This window comes from Gobio gobio, assembly GCF_949357685.1.
Source record: "Gobio gobio genome assembly, chromosome: 10".
NCBI lineage: Eukaryota > Metazoa > Chordata > Actinopteri > Cypriniformes > Gobionidae > Gobio > Gobio gobio.
Window position 1 is genome coordinate 29,586,614 of NC_137116.1, and position 27,652 is coordinate 29,614,265.

At 45.1% G+C, this 27,652-nt stretch overlaps 1 protein-coding gene across 1 annotated transcript; it reads right to left on the reverse strand.

The window, feature by feature from the left end:
* izumo1 (izumo sperm-oocyte fusion 1) lies at window positions 1-27,652 on the reverse strand (the record flags this gene model as incomplete). The annotated part of the gene is made up of 9 exons (XM_079826319.1): window positions 1-97; window positions 2,080-2,245; window positions 2,339-2,492; window positions 4,434-4,552; window positions 4,649-4,738; window positions 25,098-25,118; window positions 25,217-25,300; window positions 25,471-25,545; window positions 27,433-27,652. 9 exons carry the CDS (start codon window positions 27,650-27,652, stop codon window positions 1-3), a joined length of 1,026 nt encoding a protein of 341 aa, XP_079682445.1.

The following is a 27,652-nucleotide window of genomic DNA, read 5'->3' on the forward strand; positions in this document are numbered from 1 at the left end:
TCATTCTGTCACAGTCACCAGCTCAATGTTCTCTCCGTCCTCCCCCTCTCCTCCTCTCCTGCTGTCTTTCTCCTCCTTCTGGTGTTTCATGGTCACTCTGTCAGAGGGACACAAAGCAACATGACAGAATGGATGAAAACAAAGTGTGCTTCCTTCCTAATGCTGTCTCTCTGAACAAAATCAGCAGGATGCTGTGACAGATCACCCACTGTTATTCTTTCTTCCTCCCCATTCTCTCTCTCCCTGCATGTGCCCACCGTGCCAACCCTCATGCAGTTAAGCTCATGTCCCTTGAAGAATCTGCATAACATTAATCAATTGGTTTTTTATATATACACTACCATTTTAAAGTTTGGGGTCAGTAGGGTTTTTGTTTGTTTTGAAATAAACAATTTTTTATTCAGCAAGGATGCATTAAATTGATTAAATGTGACAGTAAAGAAATGTACAACCAGAATAAATGATATTTTAAAATAGATTACAATAGAGAACAGTTAAATTGTAATAATATTTTTTATATTACAGGTTTTCTATATATTTGTGCTCACATAAATACAGTCTTGGTGAGCATCAGAGACTTTAATCAAAAACATTAACAAATTTTACCGACCCCATAGTTTTGAACGGCAGTGTCTACATTTTAAATATCTTTAATTTTTTTTTTATTATTTACTGCAATATCTTACAGATTCTGCAAGGGTTTGTAAACTTGAGCACAGCTGGATGTCATATACACTAAAAACATGCATTTTCAAAGAGGAAATAGTAAAAAAGAGTTTTTACAGTAATTTTGTAGGAATTTGAAGAAAAATTTATGGAATTCTGCAGAATGTGTCTAATCATGTACATACAACACTATCATTGATAGCTGAAAGCATAATCAAATTCACAATCAGCGTTATTTTAATATTATATATATATATATATACATATATTAGCGCATCGCATACAAAATAAAAGTTTGTGTTTATATAATATACAGTATATATACATTTTTTATATATATAAGTGCTTCTGTCATTTGTATAGTTTTTTAAATAATTCTGTGTAGCTTTTTTTTTTATTTCAGTTTTAGGTTTTGTAATTGTAGTAACCTATACTTCAACTTGTTTTATTGCAGCTAGTTGCCAAGGCAACATTTGTCATTTTCATTAGTTTTTCACCTAATATTTATATCTTATTTTAATTCAGATTTCTTTAAATGTTTTATAATGGACCCTTTTCACATTTCCGGGTTTCTCAGAGCGGAAATCGTCATAGTTGGGTTATATATTATAGCTGTGAATGAGAGAATACATTAAATATTTTTTTTGTGTGCCCATTTGCTCAGATAGCAAAAGAAAAATGCCACAATAGTGATTTCACAACTTTCAGAAGAGGGAAAAAATGAAGTGAGATTGATAACGGCAGTGAAAAGAGAGAAATATGTAATTTTTTACCATCACTCCCATAGACGCTGTATTAGAAACACCATCACAGCAGCAGTAACTCGTTTTTTTGTAATTTGATGCAAAAGTAATAAAAAACAAAGTATTAGTGTTATAAATGAACATATATTTTTTTTAATGAAAATACAAAAAATGTTGCAGGAAACGATATTGATGACCGTTAAAATGCGTCATCACAGTCTGTGAAAAGGGTCTATAGTTTTAGTTAACAGTAACAACACTGGCCAGTGGCCACAATATTTTATAAACAAACAATGGCGGAGTTCCGTTCCAATTCGTCCCATGTGGGCCTGATTATATCTAACTTACGTTTTCCAAAATATGAAAGGTTAATGCAAACATAAATGTCACTTAATGTAAGCATATATGAAATTAAATTTGACTGCCACTATAGTCAAATACTGCTTGATATGCTAAGCAAGTAGACATCTGTGAGGTCATCCAAATGTGTTTTGTGAAGTTTTCTACAGAATGTCACATTTGCTCTGATTAATATTTGCTTAATCAATTGATTATTCATTCGTTCTTCCCTGTCTTCATTTTAATTTACTGTTTTTTCAAAGTATTTTACAAACCCCCCTTTTTAATATGCCCAAACTGCTGTGCATCTAACCATCCTGTTATGACATACCTGAGGTACGCTATGATGACAAAGCAGCCTGTGATGCTGAGTACAGTCAGTAAAATCAGTATAATGAGGAAACTGCTCTTATGAGGGCGAGGTGTGGCATCATAACCCGAGGGCAAGGATGGCAACATCGCAATCTGTCTAGGGGTTGTAGATGGCAGTGGGATGACTAAGGAAAGAGATGAGAGGAGGACAAAATTAAAGTATACTAGACCACAATGAGTTGCCACATTCAAAAATAAGCATTATAAATCCTGCCTACCTTTCAGTTTAAAATACATGCGGGACAGCACAATACCCTTTTGATCCTGTAGGAGGCAGCGGTACGTGCCTTCCTCGATGTTTGTCAGCTGATTGAGTACAATTTTAGACTCCTCTGTCACCACCAGAACTTCATACTCTCCAGCATTTGACAGCTTGCAATGAATAATAAACAAACTCATTTTAGCACATTTGAATTAATAATTCAAATCACAATCAGTTTAATCTGGTTTGTGGATCTCTGGAAAGATCAATAGTAAAACTGTAACATATCAAACTAAAAGATAAACATTTAAGTACTAGGCCAGTTGACTGAGGTGTATTGAAGCTACTTAAGGGGGCATTACCTTCTTAAACATTAATGTATAAGTTATATATAATTAATTACATAATATAACCAGTACTTGTTGGAGAAAGTAGTTTGTAACTAAACAGCCAAGCTGCTCCTGTGCTTAAATTTAGCAAAATTAGCCTCACTTTTTTTTTTAAATAGTTGCTCCCCAACATTTACTTGTGAAAAAAGAAGTGCATGTAATTGTATTGAGTGTACTTCAAATATTAAAAGGTTTTTTTTTTTAATGTTCTTGCTTATAATATTATTGAGGGGCACTTAAAGGGTTAGTTCACCCAAAAATGAAATTTCTTCCATTAATGACTCACCCCAATGTTGTTCCACACCCGTAAGACCTCCGTTCATCCTCGGAACACAGTTTAAGATATTTTAGATTTAGTCCGAGGGCTTTCAGTCCTTTGAATGTAAGTGTAAGCACACTTTGCTGTCCACGTCCAGAAAGGTAATGAAAACATCATCAAAGTAGTCCATATGTGACATCATTTGGTTAGTTAGACTCGTCGTTAGAGCGTCGACAATACATTACGGTTTAGTTTGAATCCGCGTTCACGACGCCACAGTGACGCTGCTGACGTAAGACGCTGTGACGTGTTATCTGGTGCGATAGCAGATACCAGATAACACGTCACAGCGTCTTATGTCAGCAGCGTCACCGTGGCGTCGTGAACGCGGATTCAAACTAAACCGGAAGAGAAGACAATGCTTAATAAAGTCTTAGTTTTTGTTATTTTTGGACCAAAATGTATTGTCGACGCTTCAAAAGAGTCTAACTAACCAAATGATGTCACATATGGACTACTTTGATGATGTTTTCATTACCTTTCTGGACGTGGACAGCAAAGTGTGCTTACACTTACATTCAAAGGACTGAAAGCCCTCGGACTAAATCTAAAATATCTTAAACTGTGTTCCGAGGATGAACGGAGGTCTTGCGGGTGTGGAACAACATTGGGGTGAGTCATTAATTGAAGAAATGTCATTTTTGGGTGAACTAACCCTTTAAGTGTACTTCATGACTATACATTATATGTAACTTTTATTGACATTTTTTATCCTTATTTTAATAATATTTTGTTGTTTTTTGAAAGAAGTGTGTTGACTAACATCCTAAAGCACATGTAAAGTACTTGGTTATAATTTTAACTGTAGTGTGTTACAATGTGTTGTTCAATATTACATTTTTAATATATTTGAAATGCACTAAATTGCAACTTAATCAGTACACACAATTAAAATGTTCCATATTGATTTTTCGCAAGTTTTAACCGTATTTTGAATTCCACATTGCATTGTGTACAATTAACCTACAATTTTCAATAGAAATAGTATATTTTAGTTGTCATAAATGCTTGTCAGTAAATTTGGCAGAAAACCGTTTTTCAAAGACAATAGAACTAATTATGAACTTGATGTACTTAAGTACTACTTAAGTGGGTTAAAGAAGTTTAACTAATTTAATTTATTATAAATACTATATTTATTATTAAAAAAACTATAATACATTTCCATTTCATTCCATTTAAACATACAATTAAGTATCTAATACATTCAATACAATACATTCAGTTTGTACTTAAGTATTAATTTAAAGTATTATTTCCGTAAAAAGTACCCTTTATAAAAAAGGATGTTAAAGCGTAATTCTATTTTTACAAGCATCGTCTGAAACAGTATTCAAAATGGCTTCAAGATTCTGTGAAACCTGCGAATGAATTCAAATGTGTGTGTGTCTGTGTGCATGTACATTCTTTTCTTCAGGATGCCAGGAGTAATGGTACTCAGTCTGTCCAATGACTAGAGCGTGCCAAGGCAGGAAACAGTCCAGCACCACCTCCTCTCCTTCATCTGCCTCCAGATGATGCTCTGATAGAAAGACAGAAAAACAAAAGAGAAGTGTGGTGTGTTAATATAGTCTGTTAAAGCCATTCAGGTGTGTTTATCCGTGGGTGTTTGTCTCACCTCCACAGTCTAGTGGCGGAGTGGCTGACAGACATGTAAAGAGCCCATACTGACAGGAAGTGCAGTTCATCACTCTCTGATACAACAGCCCTGTAAGATACAATCATCCGATACTCACACCCATGAGCAATATAATATACATGTATCATCAAACTCCATATACTCAGTGCCCTGTGACACATACAGTACACAACCAGTCAACACACTTGATAGAATGTATGTCTCTCGGGGAAATCCATTTGAGCTAAAAGCTTAAAGAGGACCTATCATGCCCTTTTACAAAGTCTTGATTTAGTTTTTAGGGTCTACAAGAATAGTTTTCCATGGTTGAATGTTCAAAAAACACATTATTTTACACGTTTTTTAATATTTTAGCAGCTCATCTCTTCCCAGTCTGACGGTAACGCTCTATTTAGTTACTATTTAGTTAACTCTAGTTCTCTATCTCTATGAAACCCTTCCCGAAAAGCGTAATTGGTTGCTCTGATTGGTTGGCTGGACCACTGTGTTGTGATTGGTCAACGGTTTTGTCAAACAAGCATTTTTGGTCAAGCATGTTTCAGAAATGTCACGACTCACGCCCCTTCCCATAACCGTTTCAACACTGATCTGGCAACTCCTATTACTATCCTACAGAGACCTAGTACAGTACAGTATTTCAACACACTACACACGCAACTAGGCCTCACCACTTTTTTTTGCTTAGGGGAGAGCGGGGCACAACCTTTTTGACTTTTTCAGTTTGTGTAAATCTACTCGGGGTTCAGAGTATTTATTTTTTCCCACATTAATTTCCCACATGTCAATTACTTGGTTTTGTTTCATTAATACAGTGTATACTTTTTTCTTGATTTACCTAGAAAGAATGGAAGTGAAATGTGACAACGTGCCCCATATGTGCATGGGGTACATTGTAACATGACCATATGATAGCCTAAAATGTTTTTTGACCCAATCAAAAGAATATACAAGACAAATTAAAATATTTTGTCAATAAAATACAATTATTATTTTAAAAAATAAAATAATGACATTTTTTAATCATACATATTTTTGAGTTTGACAACAAACACATAGCTAAATACAGCTATACAGCATAGTTAAAACATATAATTAATAATTTCTGAACATTGACTCTCAGTCATTATTCACCTTTTTCTCATGGTTTCTCAAAAGAATTCATAAAAGTATAGAATATAATAGCGTAGTTCTAATTGGGGCACATTGTAACAGTGTTACAACACACCCCACCTGCACAACTGGGATTTAAACCGCGGCTTGTGTCTTCTGCTGGTTAGATCAGCATTAAAGAACCATTACATAAAAGATATAAGATTAAAATTATATCAGATTTGTCTTATTTTAAATAAACACAAAAAACAGAGATGAAAAATAAACTTATGTAAGAAATGTACTTTTGCTATGGTTAAAGCTACACTGTGTGATATTTTCCCCCATCTAGTGGTGAAAAGGTATATGACATCCAGTGAATTTTAGTTTCTGTTCCTCTCAATTCCGATTTCGTTTCAACTCCTACGGTGGCCGATTTAGTCCAAGATTAACATGGCTTCCAGTTCGACCTCGTCCACATTCGACACGGTGCCTGTGGGATATTTGGAACTCAACTGGCCTAATTATTCGGCTAGAAAGAACTGCAGCTAATCCAGAGTGAACTTTGATGATAGTAATGTTTATTCAGTCATCCAATTGCAAGGCATAAACAGGTTTGCGTGGATATGTACATAAATGTGGTTTCTGTGAGAGAACAAATAAGGATGGTAAATATACATACACAGTTAAGAACTGTATAACTATACTTATAAGTTACATTTGTATAATGTAACCGTAAACCAGAGCTTATTGTACCATATATAACGTTAGGCGCTAAATGCAGCTGCATTAAAAGGAGCTGAGCTGCCGCCGCTGCTGCTAACAAGCGGTGTCCGGTGACAAAAGTGTGTGCGCCGCTTTAACGTTAGCACTGCAGTGCGCTCTGTATAACAATTGTTAATATGCCGATCAGACCTGATACATATTTCCATCAACATACATTACAAGCAAATATTTTCTATAAACGAATAAACATTGTTGATAACAAAATAACTGAATGATTATTCAAATAGGTGAGCATTACGCTATTGTATGTTGACACAAAAATACTTCTGAGGTGACATCAACTGAATTACGCGACACACTCTAATGACACACTCTGAAACACATCTACAATGACAATAACTATTATTACTTACGGAGTTATTAACGCACAGAAATACCACACAAGGAAAAACAGACTTTTGAGGAATAAACAAGCCAGGAAAACTCCGTATAACTCTGTTACTGGACGCTGCTGAGATGAAAACACTCTGCACATGCACCAGACAAGTCTGAACAAGTTGACGCGCACATGCGCGAGGCAGAGAATTTTGTACAGTGCCATCAAGTATTAAAACCGGTTAAAACGCGAAAAGCGAAGCTTGAATTTACGGGTATGTCCCTCTTTGGCTAATGTACTTTCAAGATGGAGGGGCAACATGGCGACCACCGTTAGATCCCATTACCTTATGTATTTTCAATGGCATATTATAAACTTACGAGAATACTTTATTACTTGAAAGAAGTAAATATACATTAATGAGCACATATATTTTTGAAAGAACTAAGTGTTTTTAGCTAAGAATAGACTAAAAAAGTTACACAGTGTAGCTTTAAATATATGTTCAGTGATATCTTCCAAAGTTTTTTTTAATTTTGGCGCACTTTGTTCTCTAAATAATATTGATATGGCAACTAAATACACTAAGTTTCATCATCCTGGCATGTGTGGAAAGTTTTAAACCATGTGTGTTACAACTAACCCCGCGTTAGTCTGTGGCTGTGCCCGCTCTCGAGCGGGACTTATTTAAATGAGGAATATTGGGAGGTGTACATTCCCAGAAGAAAACGATACTCGGTTACTTAACGTAACCTCGGTTCTCTCTAGAAGAGGGAACGAGTATTGCGTAAGTTCCTTACGCTACGGGAAAGTATTCTTTCTTCGAGATTTCTGAAAAACCCAAAATTATCCTTAATTTTGTAACATTGTCAACGCAGTGCGGCAGCCTGGCAGACCATAGCAGGCTATTCCAGCGTGCTATTGGCTGCTCTGCTGGCAACTGCAGCAGCCTATCGGTGAGCCCGCGTGACGTGGCGACCAATGAGGGCGCTTCGCGCCCACCTGGCTTCATTTGCCTACAGGTGGGGCGTGGCCACGTGTATATAAGCGGGGCTCACGGGCTGCATATTCGGTTTTCGTAGTTCTGAAGCGTAAAAGCCCGCGGGGCGCACGGCAAGGAACGCAATACTCGTTCCCTCTTCTAGAGAGAACCGAGGTTACGTTAAGTAACCGAGTATCGTTCTCTTACGAGAGGTTCTCTCGTATTGCGTAAGTTCCTTACGCTACGGGAACATATTGTCAACGCCGTGCGCGCCTCGCATACAGCATATGTATCCCAGGGAACCGGGGACCATAACACTGCTCGGGCAGGGTGGCCGGTAAAGGAAACGGGCCACCACATATACGGACACTTCATTTGAACTGACGGGTGGTTACAACAGGTGGTTACAACACCCTGTCCCATGAATGAGGGAACGGCACCTGCCGGTCTCCTTCAAATTCACCACACCTTGTCTCATGAATGAGGGAACGGCAACGCCAGTCGCCTTCAAATTCACAATATCTTGTTATATGAGTGAGGTAACGGCACCGCCGGTCACCTTCAAACTCACAACAGCTCGTCTCGTAAATGAGGGAACGGCACCGCCGGTCTCCTTCAAATTCACATGAGCCTAGTACCGAACTTACTACCAGTATGTGAGCTATGTCTGCGCAGAATCACTGGGCAGAACCAACAGCCCTATTGAACTGATAACACTTTCGCCTGTAAGGCAGGAACTTCCAGATTGTAAAATCTCATGAACGTAGACGGGGAGGCCCAGCCTGCTGCCATACAGATATCGTGGATGGAAATCCCTCTGGCCCAAGCCCACGAAGAGGCCATGCCTCTGGTGGAGTGTGCTCTGACACCTAGCGGGCACTGCAGGTGTTTGGAAGCGTATGCAGTTGCAATCGCGTCCACTATCCACCTGGACAGGGTCTGTTTCGAGGAGGCGAGACCTTTAGCGCGCCCTCCAAACGAAACAAATAGCTGCTCAGAACGCCTGAAGGCGGCGGAGCGTGTGACATAAACCCTCAATGCCCTGACAGGGCAGAGGATATTGCCACCGTCCCCCTCGTCGGATGCTGGCAGAGCCGAGAGGGAGATAATCTGCGCCCTGAAGGGAGTGCCGATCGCTTTGGGGACATAACCATGCCTCGGTCTGAGAATGACCTTAGAGTCATTAGGACCGAACTCCATACACGTCGGGCTCACTGAGAGCGCGTGTAGATCCCCCACGCGTTTCACTGAAACCAGAGCTATCAGGAACGCGGTTTTTAGCGAAAGGAACCTTGGTTCCACAGTCTCGAGCGGTTCAAAGGGATGAGCCTTCAGGGCCTCTAGGACCAAGGCCAGATCCCATATAGATTAGATTAGATTAGATTCAACTTTATTGTCATTACACAAGTACAAGTACAAGGCAACGAAATGCAGTTTAGGTCTAACCAGAAGTGCAATAGCAGCAAGTGCAGGATATATACAATGGTTGCGTAAGTGCAGGACATAAAAATGTTCTGAATATATATAAATATGTATAAGTAGAGAGATGGTTATTACTATAAGTAGAACTGAATTTACAGATGAATATATACAGTGAATAAACATACAGATGGCTATTACTATAAACAGAATTTACAGGTGAATATGTACTATGAATAAATATACAGATGGCTATTACTATAAACAGAATTTACAGGTGACTATGTACTATGAATAAATATACAGACGGTTATTACTTGAACAGAATTTTACAGTTAGAGGTATACAATAATATGTTAGGCTAATATGAGGAATATAGCAGTGGATTAAGTTAGTACAATAAATTATGGACAGAGCTATCCGAAAGAAAGTGTAAAAGTGCAGTGGAAAGTGGTTGCATATTCCAGTTAGAAGTACGGTGCAAAATGCAAATGTAAACATTGTTACTGTAAATACAGTCGGCAGTGCAGATGAGCATAATCCAATTACGGTATGGTGGTGCAGAATGCATAAGTAAACAGTTGTTACTGTAATAAACAGTCAGTAGTGCAAATAACAAAGTGAAGGCAGATGTGAGGTAGGAGAGTTATCAGTTTATGAGGGAAGTGGATCAACGGGGGTTTGAGTTCAATAAAGAGACAGCTCTGGGGAAAAAACTGTTCTTTAGTCTGCTGGTCCTGGTCCGGTGGATCCTGAAACGCCTGCCAGAGGGCAGGAGAGAAAACAGTCTGTGGGCTGGGTGAGAGGAGTCCTTGAGGATGCTGCGAGCTCGATGCAGGCAGCGTTTCCTCTGGATGTGTTCGATGGCAGGCAGTGGAGTCCCTGTGATGCGCTGGGCAGTTTTCACCACCCGCTGCAGTGCCTTGCGCTCCGCAACAGAGCAGCTCCCATACCACACTGCCACACAGTTGGTCAGGATGCTTTCTATTGCGCAGCGGTAGAAGTTCACCAGGATAGCCGAGGAGAGCTGATTCTTCCTCAGTGTCCTCAGGAAGAAGAGGCGCTGGTGAGCCTTCTTGACCAGGCTGGAGGTGTTGGTCGTCCACGACATGTCCGCCGAGATGTGGGTCCCCAGGAACTTGAAACTGGAGACACGCTCAACAGCCATTCCATTGATGTGGATGGTGTCGTGTGTGCCTCTTGACTCCTTCCTGAAGTCCACGATGAGCTCCTTCGTTTTGGTGGTGTTGAGGAGCAGGTTATTATCAGCGCACCATGTGGCCAGATGCTGGATCTCCTCCCTGTAGGCAGTCTCATCGTTGTTGCTGATGAGACCAATCACCGTAGTGTCGTCCGCAAACTTGACGATGGAATTAGTTCCATACACAGGCTTGCAGTCGGAGGTGAAGAGGGAGTAGAGAAACGGACTTAGCACACAGCCCTGTGGTACACCAGTGTTAAGAGTGATGGATGTGGAGCAGGTGGATCCTGATCGAACATTCTGGGGTCTGTCAGTTAGGAAGTCCAAAATCCAGTTGCACATTGAAGTGTTGATGCCCAGGTCTCCAAGTTTGGCAATTAACTTGGATGGGATGACAGTGTTGAATGCTGAGCTGAAGTCAACAAACAGCATGCGTGCATAAGTGTTTTTACTGTCCAGATGGGTGAGCACAGAGTGCAGTGCCATGGAAACGGCATCCTCTGTGCTCCTATTGCTGCGGTAGGCAAACTGGTGTGAGTCCAATGTGGATGGTATAGAGTCTTTTAGGTGTTCCAGGACCAGCCGCTCAAAGCACTTCATAATGATGGGTGTGAGTGCTACAGGGCGGTAGTCATTAGGGCACCTCGGGCTGGAGTGTTTCGGCACTGGCACAATGGAAGTGCGTTTAAAGCATGATGGTACAGCTGCTTGGGCGAGAGACAGGTTGAAAATGTCTGTAAAAACCCCAGCGAGCTGCTCCGCACATGCCCTGAGAACACGACCAGGGATGTTGTCTGGTCCAGCAGCCTTGTGTGCGCTGATCCGGCTCAGTGACTTGCAGACATCTGTGGAGGAGAGTGTGATTGGTGGGTGGTCAGCTGAGGGTTTGAGCTTGGTGGCAGTTTCTCTGTTGTCTCTTTCAAAACGAGCATAAAAGTAATTTAGCTCATTCAGGAAGTTGACATCAGTGGCTGCGGGGGTGGAGTGGGGGGGTTTGTAGTCACTGATGGCCTGGATGCCCTGCCACATGCGTCGAGGGTCAGAGTTGGAAAAGTGACCCTCAATCTTAAGCTTGTAGCAGTGCTTGGCCTTTTTGATGCCCCTCTTCAGGTTTGCCCTGGATGCGCTGTAGGCTTGTGCATCTCCTGATCTGAAGGCAGTATTGCGTGACTTCAGCAGGAGTCGTACTTCCCTGTTCATCCAAGGCTTCTGATTTGGGTATGTGGTGATCTGTTTCTGGGTTGTAACACTGTCGATGGTGGTATTGATATGATCCAATACTGAGGAGGTGTAGGAGTCAATGTCCGTGTGAGCGCCACTGGTGGCTTGAGAAGCAAACATACTCCAGTCTGTGTGTAGAAACCTTTCCTGGAGTGTGGAGTCTGCCCCCGCAGGCCACACCTTGATGGTTTTCATTGATGGCTTCACGCGGTTGATGAGGGGTGAATATTTGGGTCTGAGAAACAAAGAGAGGTGATCTGACTGTCCCAGGTGGGGGAGGGGTGTCGCAACGTAAGCTCCGGCCATGTTTGTGTAAACATGGTCTAAGGTTTTGTTTCCTCTGGTGTGGCAGGAAACATGCTGGTGAAACTTGGGTAGCACTGACTTTAAGTTTGAGTGATTAAAGTCACCTGCAACAATAAACGCAGCTTCCGGGTGATCAGTCTGTTGTTTACTGATGGCTGCGTGAAGTTCTTTCATAGCAAGCTTGGCATCAGCATCGGGTGGAATATAGGCTGCTGTGATAATAGTGGAGGTGAACTCCCGGGGTAGATAAAACGGTCTACATTTAACCATGAGAAACTCCAGGTTAGCTGAACAATGACTCCCAACAATAGCAGAGTTTGTGCACCAAGCTTTGTTAATATAAATGCACAATCCACCCCCTCTGCTCTTCCCAGAGCCATCTAATGTTCTATCCGCCCGGAGTGTGTGGCGTCCCGCTAGCTCGATAGCGGTGTCCGGTATTCCGCTGTTTAACCAGGTTTCCGTGAATATTAGGACGTTACAGTTCAAAAGTTTCTTACTGTGTGTGATGCTGAGTCGAATCTCCTCCATTTTGTTCACTAGCGACCGTACATTGGCAAGGAAAATGCTGGGTAAAGAGAGCCGATGAGGAGTAAGCGTTAGCTTAGCACGCGTTCCTCCACGTCTCCCCCGCCTTTGTTTACGATCACGCCGCCGTCTGCGTGCACTTCCGCCCGGCCGGGTAGAGTGCAGAGTCACCGGTGTCTTAGCGATCTCAGGAAGGAGTTGTAGATTGTCCATAAAACTGTCGGAAATTCGCAAACCAATATCCAAAAGCTCAGCGCGGGTGTAAGATGTAAAGGCACAACTGTTCTGTGCGAACAGACCCGAGAAGAACAGGAAAAATACCGCAAAATTGCAGAATCTGGAGAGACGCTGAGCCTCGCGATCTACTCGCGCCGCCATCTTGGTCATGATATAGGAACCAAAGGGGGCCGCGGGGGATTCATCCGTCTGGCTCCTCTGAGGAAACGGATGATGAGCTCGTTCCTTCCAAGCGTGCTACCTAGCGTCGTCTGAGCGAACGCTGCTATAGCCGCCACATACACTTTGAGCGTGGAAGGGGACCTGCCCAGTTCCAAAAGCTCTTGGAGGAAGGAGAGCACCCGCTGGACCCCACATTGCTGTGGGTCCAATCCCTTGGAAACACACCACTCAGTGAACACCAACCACTTAGAACTATATAACCGCCTCGTCGAGGGGGCTCTAGAGTGTGAAATCGTGTTCATAACCCCTTCGGGCAGGTCAACGGGTATCCGTTGGTCACCCATACATGCAGAGACCATCGCTCTGGATGGGGATGCCAAACTGACCCTCCTGCTTGAGAGAGGAGGTCTGTTCTCAGCGGAACTGGCCAGGGGGGTGAGTGCGACAGCTTCACCAGCTCTGGGTACCAAATCTGGTTCTCCCAGCGCGGCGCTATAAGGAGCACCGGGCGGCGCGTCTCCCTGATTTTCGCTATGACCTGGGGCAATAGGGAAATCGGCGGGAAAGCATACAGCGGGAGGCTGGGCCAAGGTTGGGACAGCGCATCCTCGCTTTTGGACAGAAACGTCGGGCAGCGGGCGTTCTCTTTTGTTGCAAAGAGGTCGAGCTCCGCTCTGCCGAATAGGCGCCATACCAGCTGGACTGTCTGGGGGTGCAGGGACCATTCTCCTGAGAGAATGAGGCCCCTGGACAGCTTGTCCGGGCCCACATTGAGGTGGCCCGGTATGTGCGCAGCTCTCAGCGAGCGCAGCGAGCTGTCTGCCCACACGAGCAGGCGTTCTGTCAGATTGCCCAGACACCTGGACCTGACACCGCCCTGCCGGTTCACGTAGGACACCACTGTGGTATTGTCCGACCGGACCAACACGTGGTGTCCTCGTATAAGCGGGAGAAACTGCTTGAGCGCGTTCTCTACCGCTATCATCTCCAAACAGTTTGTGTAGGAGTTTTTCCTCGCTCGACCAGAGGCCCGAGGCTGATCTGCCCTCGAAAACGGCGCCCCAACCCGTGGTGGAGGCGTCCGTCGAGATGACCTTGCGGTGTGAGATGGCTCCCATCGTCACTCCCCTCTGGTACCAGTCGGCTACTAACCAGGGCTCTAGGCTGAAACACAGCTCTGAGTCACTCTGATCCTGAAGCCTCCGGACGCCCAGGCTCTGTGAGGCACTCGGGCGTTTAACCAGCATTGCAGCGGGCGCATGCGCATTAAGCCCAGCTGGAGCACAGCTGCAGCTGAGGCCATACGTTCCAGCATCCTCTGAAAGAGCTTGAGAGGTGCGATTTTGCCCGGCCGGAAGTACTCAGCCATGCGCTGAACTTGGCGCGCGCGTTGGGGTGACAGGCGGGCTGACATTGCCACAGTGTCCAGATTCAAACCCAGAAATGAGGTTGATTGCGTGGGCACTAATGAGCTCTTGGTCCAATTGACCGTGAGCCCCAGGCTGTCCAGATGGCTGAGCAGCATTGCCCTGTGGGCGAGGAGCTCGGCCTCTGACTGCACCAGGATGAGCCAATCGTCCAGATAGTTCAACACTCGCATCCCTCTTTTTCTCAGAGGAGCGAGGGCCGCGTCCATGCACTTCGTAAATGTACGGGGTGCTAGTGACAGGCCGAACGGAAGGACGGTGTATTGATAAGCCTGGCCGTCGAAGGCGAATCGTAAGAATGGCCTGTGACGTGGCGTTATCTTGATTTGAAAATATGCATCTTTCAAATCTAGGGAGATTAGCCAGTCTCTCGGGCGAGTATGCGCGAGGATCTGCTTGGTCGTGAGCATCTTGAACGATCTTCTCATAAGAGCTTTGTTCAGACGCCTCAGATCCAGAATCGGTCTGAGCGACCCATCCCTTTTTGGCACGAGAAAATACTGGCTGTAAAAGCCTGACTCGCTCATAGAATGGGGAACCGGTTCTATAGCCCCTTTGCACAGCAGCGTGGCTATTTCTGCTCGAAGTAGATGTGCTACTTCCTCGCTCACTCTCGTCTCTGTACGCGCACAGAAGCGCGGAGGGTGGCGAGCGAACTGCAGAGTGTAGCCGTGCTTCACTGTTTTCAGCACCCATTCTGATACACCTGGAATGGCTTCCCACGCTCTCGCGTGTGCCACGCGGGATAGAACGGCCTCCGGGCTCAAAACGCCGCGCTTCGCGGGTTTGACGGCCTGTATAGGAGGGGCGGGCGCAGTGCGCGCGCTCTCTGTGCTGTGGGCCAGCCGATCGCTCTCGATGGCTGGCCGCCTTACACACTGTATCTCTGCCGCTTCGAGCGGGGAGTGGCTTGTGTGTGGCCCTACACTCGTCGTTCCGGCCACCTTGGGCGGAGAACAATTGGTGTGTGGCGCGGCGCATGGCGCCGGGGGCAGAATGTTCGCGAAAATGTGTGAGCGCGTTTGAGCGGGCACAACTCTTACGCGTGGAACATGACCGGTTAAGAGTGGCTGTGTGACAGCGCGTGTGGTGATTAGGCGTGGGCGCAAATAAGCGGACACGTGACCTAACTCTAGCACTCGAGCGGCCGGTGGCCGCTTTATGTGAGTGAGAGACACGGGATTTGTGGTGCTTGGGTGCAGGGGTGAACACAAAAGTGGGCACGTTTACTGCATTTGAAAACACATACGGCGTGAGCCGTGCAACCAGAAATAAAAGCGCGGTTGTAGACAGGCGAGAGGGCAGTTTTGCCGGCTCGTTGGCTGCGTGAGAGCCATCTGCAGCAGCCACAGGAGTGGGGGCTGACAGGAAGAAGAGTTTTGACGGTGGTCCGGCCACGGCGGGACTTAACCGTCGCTTCCCCCTTCTGCTAGGAGGACTTTGGAGGGGCTTCAGTTGGAAACAGGCGAGAGGGCGAGTCCGCCGGCTCGTAGGCTGTGTTGAAAACATCTGCAGTAGCCACAGGAGTGGGGACTGACAGGAAAACAGAGTTTTAACGGTGGTCCGGCCGCAGCGGGACTTAACCGTCTATTCTCTCCTTATGTATAGACGCCCAAAAATACTCGAGCGCCACGTGGTGCAAGTTAGCTTTCTGTATGTAAGAAAAGCTGGCCGCGAGCCCGGGGAAGCGGACAGTAAACATTTTTATCTGCCGCGAGAGCTGGGCTCGAACTCGGGTCTCCGGCGTTTCAGCCGCTGATTTTGCCGCTGTGCTACCGGGAGGGACACAATAGCGTTCAGTTAGCGCGAGCATACGGCAGTACGTCCTCGTGCTTATTGGCAGTCGTGCGTGCATAAAAGACAGGCTCGTTACTGCAATAGTAATATTTCCAGCCGCCTGAACTGGAGAGGGGGCTGAGAAATGCTAGAGAAAGGCGGTTCGTCCGGCCACAGCGGGACGAAAACACCCTCTGTTAATTTTCCGGTGAGTGCGGCGCGCACACGCGCGCTGAACATGCTCGTGACCGTGCGCACTCTCATTCCTTGTGAACGGCGCAATCTGCGCGGTCCAACAGGGGGGAGTGCGGGTTCGTTGGAGAGCATATGTCAGCGTCATGTCTCATGACGGCGTTTGTTCGCTGGCGTGCGTGTCTTAACAGGCTCGTGTACAGCAATATGAACAATTCCAGTCGCCTGAACTCATGAGGGGACTGAGAAATGTGCGCGAGGGTGGAACAGCTCTCTTGTAACGTAAAGAGAGCTGCAGGACCGTCCGTTTCTGCCATCCCTTGTATGTAAGCGGCGCATTAGCGCGGCATGAACAGAGGGGGGAGGAGGCTCGCTCCGAGACCGTTCATTTCTACCATCCCTTGCAAGCGGCGCGGTGGCGCGGCTTGAACAGAGGGGGAAGAGGCTCGCTCCGAGACCGTTCATTTCTACCATCCCTTGCAAGCGGCGCGGTGGCGCGGCTTGAACAGAGGGGGAGGAGGCTCGCTCCGAGACCGTTCATTTCTACCATCCCTCGCAAGCGGCGCGGTGCCGCGGCTTGAACAGAGGGAGAGGAGGCTCGCTCCGAGACCGTTCATTTCAACCATCCCTTATAAGCGGCGCGGTGGCGCGGCTTGAACAGAGGGGGGGAACAGCGGAGTGATGTCATCATAAAACTGCTCGAGTCGAGCCCGCAGGGTCGACATAGAGAGTTCCTCGCACTCGGGGCAATCGCCCGCGAGGAGTGCGGCGGCGGCGTGGTCACGGCCCAGACAGAGAGCGCAGACACATGGCGGTCTCTGGTGCTGAGCTGCACGTGGCACGAGCCGCAGGTGGAACGAGGCGTTTTGATAAAAACGCTCGTGCTCTTTTATGAAACGTGTGACGCAACGGCGAGAACACGTGCAATGAAAGGATATAATGCTGCCGGATAGCAGAGCAGGCACGGATGGCTGAAGGTGGCGCGATGCTGCCGGCTTCTTCAGGCGCTGTCCTCTGCTTGCTCGTCTGCACGTTCAACGGCGGCGGGTTCCAGATCCAGCGATGCGAAGGGCTTCGCTGAAGAAAAGAAAATCGAATATGCAGCCCGTGAGCCCCGCTTATATACACGTGGCCACGCCCCACCTGTAGGCAAATGAAGCCAGGTGGGCGCGAAGCGCCCTCATTGGTCGCCACGTCACGCGGGCTCACCGATAGGCTGCTGCAGTTGCCAGCAGAGCAGCCAATAGCACGCTGGAATAGCCTGCTATGGTCTGCCAGGCTGCCGCACTGCGTTGACAATGTTACAAAATTAAGGATAATTTTGGGTTTTTCAGAAATCTCGAAGAAAGAATACTTTCCCGTAGCGTAAGGAACTTACGCAATACGAGAGAACCTCTCGTAAGAGAACTCAAGGCTATCAAGGCATTTCAGGGATTTCAGAAACATTTCCTTACTGAAATTTAGTGACGGTTAGTAATATTGTATACAATTTAATTATCATTAAAACCGTGTGTGATTATCACGATTGTGAAAACTCGCAGTAAATCTTGTCCAGTCAGTCAGTCTGTTACGCGCACCGATACAGATTTCTAAAAGGACCAAATCTGAGGCGGTCATATTTTGGCTTTTACAAAAGTCCTGAGGGAAACGTAATCAAAGATGGTCAGAACATGCCAGAAGAAAGTCGCTGTAATAGGGGGAACACTTCAAAACTACGAACGCAAGGCAAGTGGACTTTGACCTCAATACCAAGACTATGTCTGGGAAATAATAACGTGAAGCGAACGAACACGTTCAGACAAGACTAGGGTGACATTTAAGGGATAATAATCAGGGCTTGACATTAACAACCGCCATTTGCGGGTGTAAATTAACGTTATTTCGGCTGCACACTAGCCACTCTGGCGGTTGAACTTATTATAGTCTTCTCAAAACCCATCTGTTATAATCGCGTTGCGCATTATAACCACTCACACGTGTTTATATTGAGTTTATGAATGCAATGTCTCATAATCAGAGGCGTTCAGATTAGCCGGATTTATGTTCAGAGCGCGCGCCGCGCTCACTCGCTGAAATATACACTCAAAGCAGAGATAAACGTGTGTTGTATGCAGGAGATTCACTCATCATACAGTGGTTGACTGTTTCCCTTTCGAACGGTCAGTTCGTACTGCGTCTTTAAGACGCTATGGGTAGGTTCTCCTACTCTCGAATATACTGAAGTAATTGTAAAATCACGCAGTGCTACTGCCCAGTCAAAACAGTGTCGAGACCTCTCGCACGCTATTGGCTGGCCAGTGGGAACTGCATGAACCAATGGCAGAACAGCGTAATCTGAGCGAACCAATGGGCACAAAGCCCGCGAAGCTGAGCGCAAGAGCCCGCGAAAGGGGCATATAAAATACGCTGTAACTGTCAAAAACGTCAGATTAATCTCCTTCAGCGACGATCTACGGTCCTCGCTGATAAACTCGAACTACACCACCTTCACCGTGAATTGACGAGCCTGCAGCGGAATAGCGAACTAACCAGCCCGGACGTCCTGCGAGAGTCAGCGGACTGCTGTATTTCAGCGCGCTCAAATCGCCAGCGATCCCGCGAGCTGTCACGCCTTTCCCCTGCGCTCTTTGGTGAAACACTACGGTGTATCCTTTTTGTACAATACTGAGAAAAACATATCACTTGTGTGCAGTACTTACCTGCACTAGGAGGATAACCACGAAGGGTGCGTGATCTGTCTGGGCAAGGCCCACGCGGACGCTGCTCTCGCCGGGTCCGGCTGCTCTCACTGCAGGGTATGCCCATTTCCTCCCTCCGTTCGCGGATAGCGCTCTTTTCAGAGCGCGACCCCGGCCCTCGCGCTCTCCCGTTCCCCTTTCCGCCCGAAGCCTCGGCGGAAAAGAACGGCGGAGCCAGAGGGCTGAGTATACCGAGGCTAGCGAGTTCACGTCGGCCCAGTGCCCGCGTGACTCGTCTTCACCTCAGAGAGACGTTTCCCCTGTGATGTTCCCTCGATCGGACCTGCTCCCTCCGCTCGACGCCGAGGGCTTGGTCTCATTCGGCGGCAATGAGGAAGACGAATCCGCACTATTACCAATGTCTCGCTCTTCCTCTTCTCTCACTCGGGCCGCGCTAAGAAGCGCCGCGGACAGAGAATGCCGGAGTGGAGTTTCCTGCATTACTTTCTCTCAGACTGCTGGAGATATTGAGAGCGCGCCTTACGCTACAGGCTGTTGTCACTGCAGCTCGCGCTTCCTCAGCGGCAGCGCGTGCGCCCCTCTCTCTCTCCCAGCGCGCTCACTATCTAGAGCGCGACTTACGTCATTGCTGCCTCGCTGTCTAGCGCATAATGGCGTCGTGAATGGCGGCCAAGCCCTGCGTCTTTTTCACTCTATCACTTCTCTCAGTCCCCTATTCAGGCGACTGGAGAGGTTCAACAGTGTAGTAAACGAGCCTGTTATGAAACACGCACGCCACACACACTGAAAACACCGTCAAGAGCGCGACTTACGTCATAGCCACGCCCTCCGCTGTTACGGTGTACTTCACACAGGGTTGCCGGTTCGAGCCCAGCTCTCACAGGTTTCTCAGTGAGTCTCAATTTAGTGAATGGCGGCCAAGCCTTCAACCACTTCTCTCAGTCCCCTATTCAGGCGACTGGAAAGGTTCAACAGTGTAGTAAACGAGCCTGTTATGAAACACGCACGCCACACACACTGAAAACACCGTCAAGAGCGCGACTTACGTCATAGCCGCGCCCTCTGCTGTCACGGTGTACTTCGCACAAAGGGTTGCTGGTTCGAGCCCAGCTCTCACAGGTTTCTCAGTGAGTCTCAATTTAGTGAATGGCGGCCAAGCCTTCAACCACTTCTCTCAGTAAACGAGCCTGTTATAAAACATGCACGCCTGTACACAGAACGCTGTATTATTGGTGATCCTAATAAACAATTAAGAGTTCTTTCCTCTGTTATGACTGCAGGCAGTGTGTCCCCTACATAGGGTGTACCCCTGCATATAAGCACTGTTAATTCAGCGCTATAGAACCACTCAAAAGTCCTGCTGTGGCCGGATTACCACTACAGACTTACTTTACATTCTCTCAATCCCCTCGGTTCAGGCGACTGGAGATGTAAATATTGCAGTCAACTAGCCTGTTGTCAAACACGCTCGCCTGCACATCAACGCTGTGTTTTAACAATGACTTTACTAAAATACATGCACCTTGCACATAAGCACTGTTCTCACAGATTACTGCTCACGCCGAGAGCGCTCTATATGTAGAGCACGCGCCCACTACAGGTGTGTGCCGCTACACATAAGTGCTGTCCGCACAGTGTCACATCTCTCCCCTCGGCCCGTTTTTGTTCCGGTCAGGGAGAAAAATACTGTTCTGAATGTTTTTCATGCAATGAATGTAAACTACGAGTCCGCTTTAATGCGTGCTCCCCTGCATTCTACCGCCATAAAGGCGAGTTAAAAAAAAAAAAAAAAAAAAAAAAAAAAAAAAAAAAGATGGCGGCCTCAGGCCCATCTTAGATCTCAGACACCTGAACAAGGCTCTATCAAAAGGCTTTTCAGAATGCCGACATTAAAACAGATCATCGCGCAAATCTGCCCGATGGACTGGTTTTTTCTCATTGGATCAGAAAGATGCTTACTCTCATATCCAAATTATCCCACGTCACAGACCGTTTTTGAGATTCGCGTTCGACGGGAAGGCTTATCAGTACACAGTCCTGCCATTTGGCCTGTCCTTTCACGAAGTGCATGGATGCAGCTCTCTCCCCCTTAAGATAAGCGGGAATGCGCATTCTGAACTACCTCGACGACTGGCTCATACTGGCCCAGTCAGAGGAAGAAATAAAATCTCACAAATCTATGCTACTCAGCCATCTAGAATGCCTGGGTCTCAGAATAAATACAGCCAAGAGCTTATTGCTTCCCAGGCAGAGAACCTCCTTCCTGGGAACGATTTTAGACTCAGCCCAAATGAGGGCGTGGCTATTGGACGAACGCGCTCTGACTACACAGCAGCTTGCATGTTCATTCAAAATGGGAACCTACACACCCCTAAAAAATTTCAGAGAATGCTAGGCCTAATGGCAAAAGCTTCTCCAGTACTTCCGCTGGGTATGAAGCACATGCGCCCCCTGCAGTACTGGCTGAAATCACGGGTTCCTTCCCAAGCGTGGCATTCAGGCCAGCTTTGGATCAAAGTGGGCCGCGGCTGTGTCAAATCCCTGGCCCCGTGGTCACTTGGAAACAGTTTCCAGACGGATGGTGGTCACCACGGACACCTCCAACTCAGTTTGGGGCGCTCTGTACGAGGGCGAACCGGCCTTCGGCTCATGGTCGAGCACGGAGTCACGGTTGCACATAAACTGCCTAGAAATGCTGGCAGTAGTGCTAGCCCTCAAGACTTTTTTACCACGTCTCTCAGGTCACCATGTTCTAGTCCGCACGGACAACACGACTGTGATCTCCTACATAAACCGCCAAGGCGGGCTCAGGTCGAGATGGCTCAACCAACAGGTCAGACATCTCCTCCTATGGGCAAAAGGCAAATTACATTCACTAAAAGCAGTGCATGTGCCAGGCAGACTGAACCAGGGAGCAAACATGCTCTCCAGGGGCCTCGTGTCCCCGGGGGAATGGGCCATCCATTCCTAAATGGTTCAAATGATATGGAGTGTTTTTGGGAGGGCAGAGGTCGACCTCTTCGCCTCCGAAGACAACTGTCATTGCCCAATCTATTTTTCAAAGAACAAGGATGCGCTGGCCCACAAATGGCCCAGCTGCATACTTTATGCTTTTCCACCAGTACCGCTCATTCCCCAGATTTTAAAAAAAGGATCAGGGAATGCGAGCACAGTCCTGCTAGTAGCTCCACTCTGGCGAACCCACATCAGGTTTCCCGAGTTGATTCAGTTACTATCAGCAGCCCCATGGCCAGTTCCCCTAAGGAAAGATCTCCTTTCTGAGGCGAACGGGACAATCCGGCACCCCCACCCCAAAATTGTGGGCGTTACATGTTTGGCAACTCAAGGGGGGCTCAAGAACCTCCCAGTGAGTGTCTTGAGCACCATCAGTGAAGCTAGAGCTCCGTCTACTAGACGTCTCTATGCCCTTAAATGGTCAGTGTTCTCTGACTGGTGTTCAGTCAGGAACTATAACCCAGTGTCATGCGAGATATCACAAATTCTTGTTTTTCTATAAGAGATGTTGGATGCAGGACACACTCCATCCACACTCAAAGTCTACACGGCAGCTATCGCCGCATCTCATACGCCTATAGCTGGCCAATCAGTACGCAGACACGCCATGGTCATAAAATTCTTAAAAGGAGCCAGGAGGCTTAACCCCCCTTCTCCCTCCTACGGTGCCATCCTGGGACCTTCATTGGTCCTAAGAGCACTAAAAAGACCTCCCTTCGAGCCGCTGCAGACGGCTGAATTAAAGCCACTTTCGCTGAAAACTGCCCTGCTACTAGCACTGGCATCTGTTAAGCGTGTCAGTGACATTCAAGCGTTATCTGTGAACGCGTCATGTTTAGAATTGGCCCAGGCGATTCCAAAGTCATCCTCAAACCAGGGCATGGTTATGTACCTAAAGTGCTTTCAACACCATTCAAAGCACAGGTAATCACTCTCTCTGCCCTCCCCACTTCGGAGGATGAGAGACAGTTACACCTGCTCGGCCCTGTTAGGTCGCTTAGAGCATATATTGAGCGGTCCTCCCACTTTAGACAGTCGGAGCAGCTCTTTGTAAGTTCTGGTGACCGAACTAGGGAACTTCCGGTCACCAAACAAAACCTAGCCAGATGGCTAGTGGACGCGATAGCGTTAGCATATGACACTATGGGCCTCCAATGCCCCATAGGTGTCAAAGCTCACTCCACCAGAGGCATGGCCTCCTCTTGGGCGTGGTCTAGTGGAGTTTTCTATGGGTGACATTTGTAGATCGGCAGGTTGGTCCTCACCATCTACTTTAACCAGATTCTTCAGTCTGGATGTCCCTGCACTACAGGCACAAGTCTTCGCTGTATAAAAATACTAAGACGGCCTAATGAATATCAGACGGCCTTGTAAGCCCGTCCCCGTCATAAGTTGGCATTGGGGCCTTCATATGCTTCAATGCTTACACATTCCTTATAGTTACCGGCCTCTATGAGCCCAGTAGTATAAGACGTGTGTACATATATATTATTAATATAAATGATGTGTCAGTAACTCTAGTCTTGAGCCCTTTCTAATAAGTGTTCAAACTTGAGGGAGTACATGTCACTGCGCTTATCATAGCACGGCGGGATTAAATAGGCTCCCATAGCGTCTTAAAGACGCAGTACGAACTGACCGTTCGAAAGGGAACGTACTCGGTTACTTAACGTAACCTCGGTTCCCTGAGATAAGGGAAGGAGTACTGCGTAGACGGCCGTGCTATGGCGCTGACTCGGGTGATCGTCGCTTCAGTCGATTTAACCTGACGTTTTTGACAGTTACAGCGTATTTTATATGCCCCTTTCGCGGGCTCTTGCGCTCAGCTTCGCGGGCTTTGTGCCCATTGGTTCGCTCAGATTACGCTGTTCTGCCATTGGTTCATGCAGTTCCCACTGGCCAGCCAATAGCGTGCGAGAGGTCTCGACACTGTTTTGACTGGGCAGTAGCACTGCGTGATTTTACAATTACTTCAGTATATTCGAGAGTAGGAGAACCTACCCATAGCGTCTTAAAGACGCAGTACTCCTTCCCTTATCTCAGGGAACCGAGGTTACGTTAAGTAACCGAGTACGTTTTGTTCTATTTCAGCAGCGAAAATGGTTTAAAAAAACACAGCAGAACCACAGCGCCTCTGATATGAATGGCATAAAGTTGGCGAATTTAGGGACCGTCTCTAAAGTTACATACAACATTGGTAACGTTATACACGTTTCAAACTTCACTAGCATTTGAAGAGAATGACAGTCATAAAACTGACTGTAAAGTGATCATTTAGGTGTCAGGTATGATGCACACATTTTGATATTTAATAAAATAAACTGTCAAATCATATGGAAATATGGATATGCATTATTTCGCTAGGATACTGTTTGGGCTCTTACACAAAATATGCTAGATTTAAATGCATCATTGCTGAACACTGATGAGAATATTGCTTGAGAATATATTTACAGAGATAATATTAGAGATTATATTTACGACAAATTATTATTATTTGTGCATTATGCGTTGCTATTGACGACGGCCATTATAAGGAAGGAAATCCCACAGAATCTAGCTTAAAAAAGTGCATAGAACTGCTTTAGTTATTTGTTGTTTGTTGATTTTCAAATATAAAACTTGTTGAAATGTTTTAAGTGTGTGCATCTGTTCTTTTTGAACACTTTCATCTCATTTGAACAAAACCATGATAATATTGATAACCATGATAATTTGGGTCACTATAATCGTGATGTTAAATTTCCATACCGTTTCATCCCTAACATGCTCAAACAGAAAGTTGAAAATGTAAAAAGCATAATAGGTTATCTTTAATATTAGAGCTGTATTCAGTGTGAAGATCTGTAATCCAGGTGCTACTATACAGAATCTGAAATATAAAACTGACATAATCCCCATGCTTTCATTTCTGTTATTCATTTCACTTTTATTATTATGATTATTATCAAATGTGCAAAATAAAGATAATAAGGAAAGTGTACGTGTGTGCAAAATTCTGACTGATTGTGTTAAAATATTCAGAATAATATTGTAGAGAAATGTATTCTGGGAAATGTAATTTGTACTTACCGCATTTATTTGGACATAGACCTTTGGAAAATAATAATGATCAACAATGTATTAGAGAGAATTAGGAGTTCTGAACCATTATTGCTAAAACATTTACAGTATGCCAGTACCCATCCTACCTTGGGCAATGAAAATATTCAAATGTTTCTGAAGGATTCTCTTTCCTTTCTCCACTATAGTTATCATATCCCACTGAACAGAACCTACACAAGAATAACACAGAATGATTTATTTCATGGTTTCAGATGTAAAGCATCTTCGTTTTTCTTATGTTTTGTTATGTTCTAACATGAAAAAGTCGATCTTTTCTCCTTATTAAAAAATTAACGACTGCTCATTTGGAAGTACATAATCTGCATCCACAAGCTCTGACCTGTCCTGTCTTCTTTCCAGTGCCTCTTGAATTCACTCTGATATTCCGTCCGTGCACGATAGAGTGTTGTAGGATCTAAAGCAAACATCAGAGAACACTCAACATCAACATTTATAAATATAATATGAAGACATAACATAAATTTGGCAAATTTTGCATGTATTACCTGTCAAAAGTCTGGACAAAACCTAAACATTTTTCCACCTTTTTCCAAATTGTGGAATAATAGCAATCAAAACTATTTTATATTTGGGCTTCTTCAAGGTTGGCATCCTCTCAATGATCTTATGAGCATCCTGGAACATGGTTATTTTAGTAACATTGATATACTATTATAGTTGATATATACAATTTTGTTTTTGTCATTTTTATAATTTGTTTATTTCAGGTTTAGTTATTATTAGTACATCAAGTTATCGGTAAAATTTATTTGATATTCCCATTATATTTTTTCTTTAGCACACCAGGGTGACTAGGAGCATGAAATTGTCCAGCCATGACTTCCTATTTCACAGGAGTATAAATATGAGGAAACACAAAGGCCAAATTCCCTTAACCATCCATCACAATGAGTAAAAGCAAAGGATATAGTTCTGACATGCAGCAAAAGATTGTTGAGCTTCACAAAATAGAAAGTGGCTGTAAGAAAATAGCTAAAGCATTGAAAATACCCATTTCCACCATCAGGGCAATAATCAAGAAGTTCCAATCAAATAAATATATTATGAATCTGCATGGAAAGGGACATGTTTCTATATCGTCCTAATGTCCGATGAGGAGGAGAGTTTGAGTGGCGAAAGACTCTCCAAGAATCACAGCTGGAAAATTACAGAGATTAGTTGAGTCTTGGGGTCAGAAAGCCTAAACAAATTATCAAACAACACCTACAACACCACAAGTTGTTTTTGGAAGGGTTTCAAGAAAAATCCTCCTCGCTCATCCAAAAACAAACTCCAGCATATTCAGTTCTCAAACATGACTGGAACTTCAAACGGGGCCGGCTTCTGTGGTCAGATGAAACAAAACAAAAAAAGCTTATTGGCAGCAAACCCACCAGATGGGTTTGGTGCACACAGGGATACCACATGCCCACGGTTAAATACACCGCTGGATCTCGATCTCTTAGGGCCTTTTTTTTTTTTTGCTGGAGGCAAAAACACATCTTTTTCAGATGTATGGAATCATGGATTCTTTCAAATACGCATAGATATAAAATCACAACCTGACCGCTTCTTATAATGGATCTTCCATCAGGACAAATATCAAAATCAACACAAAAATGTGTCACTGAGCACAACATGAAGTTGCCACCATCCCAGTTTTCTGACCTGAACCCTATAGAAAATGAGTGGGTTGAAGCTGAACTGAAGAAAAGAAACACCAACATGGAGCTGGGAATCTGAAGGGTCTGGAGATGGATGTCTCTGATCTCTTGTCAGGTGTTCTCCAAACTCATTATAGGAGAAGACTCAAAGCTGTTATCTTGGCAAAAGGAGGTTGCAAAAAGTAGCTATTGGATAAAAGGGTGCCATTATTTGTGGCCAACGTGTATTGGAGAAAAACATTTATTTCATTTATTTATTTTTTGTAAATAATTCATGAGGTCAAAATTTAGATTTGTCTAATGTCAAGCACATTAAATATATTTTTATAATCACGAGAAACACAAATGAAATGTGTCCAAACGTTTGGCTTCTAGCCTAGGTTATAAAGTATAATGAATGACCCATTTGAATTAACAATGTAATTAAGAATTCTGCCGATATGAATGTCTGTTAACATAAAAGTAAAGATAACTAAACAATGAAACCCAATAAAATAACTATTCAGATACAATTATTAGAAGACCATTGTTAAAAAATAAAAATAAAAAGTGAATTTCTACTGAAATTAAAAACATTACAGACACGAATAGCAGGATCTCCTTCACTACTCCTGATTATATAACAGCAGTAACGTTACCTATGACACCTCGAAATGATGTGCTGGTCTCCCGATAGTTGACGTAAGCCTGCTCGATGATTTGCTTCAGTTCAATCTGATCACGGACAGTGATTCCTTTAACCGAGGACAGGAAATCTTCGTGCACATAACGAACCACCGGGTCACACTGCAGACAGGACCTTACACTGCGGCATGAACCCAGAATTAAAAGCCAGCCGAAAAGAAACGCAAAAGCCAT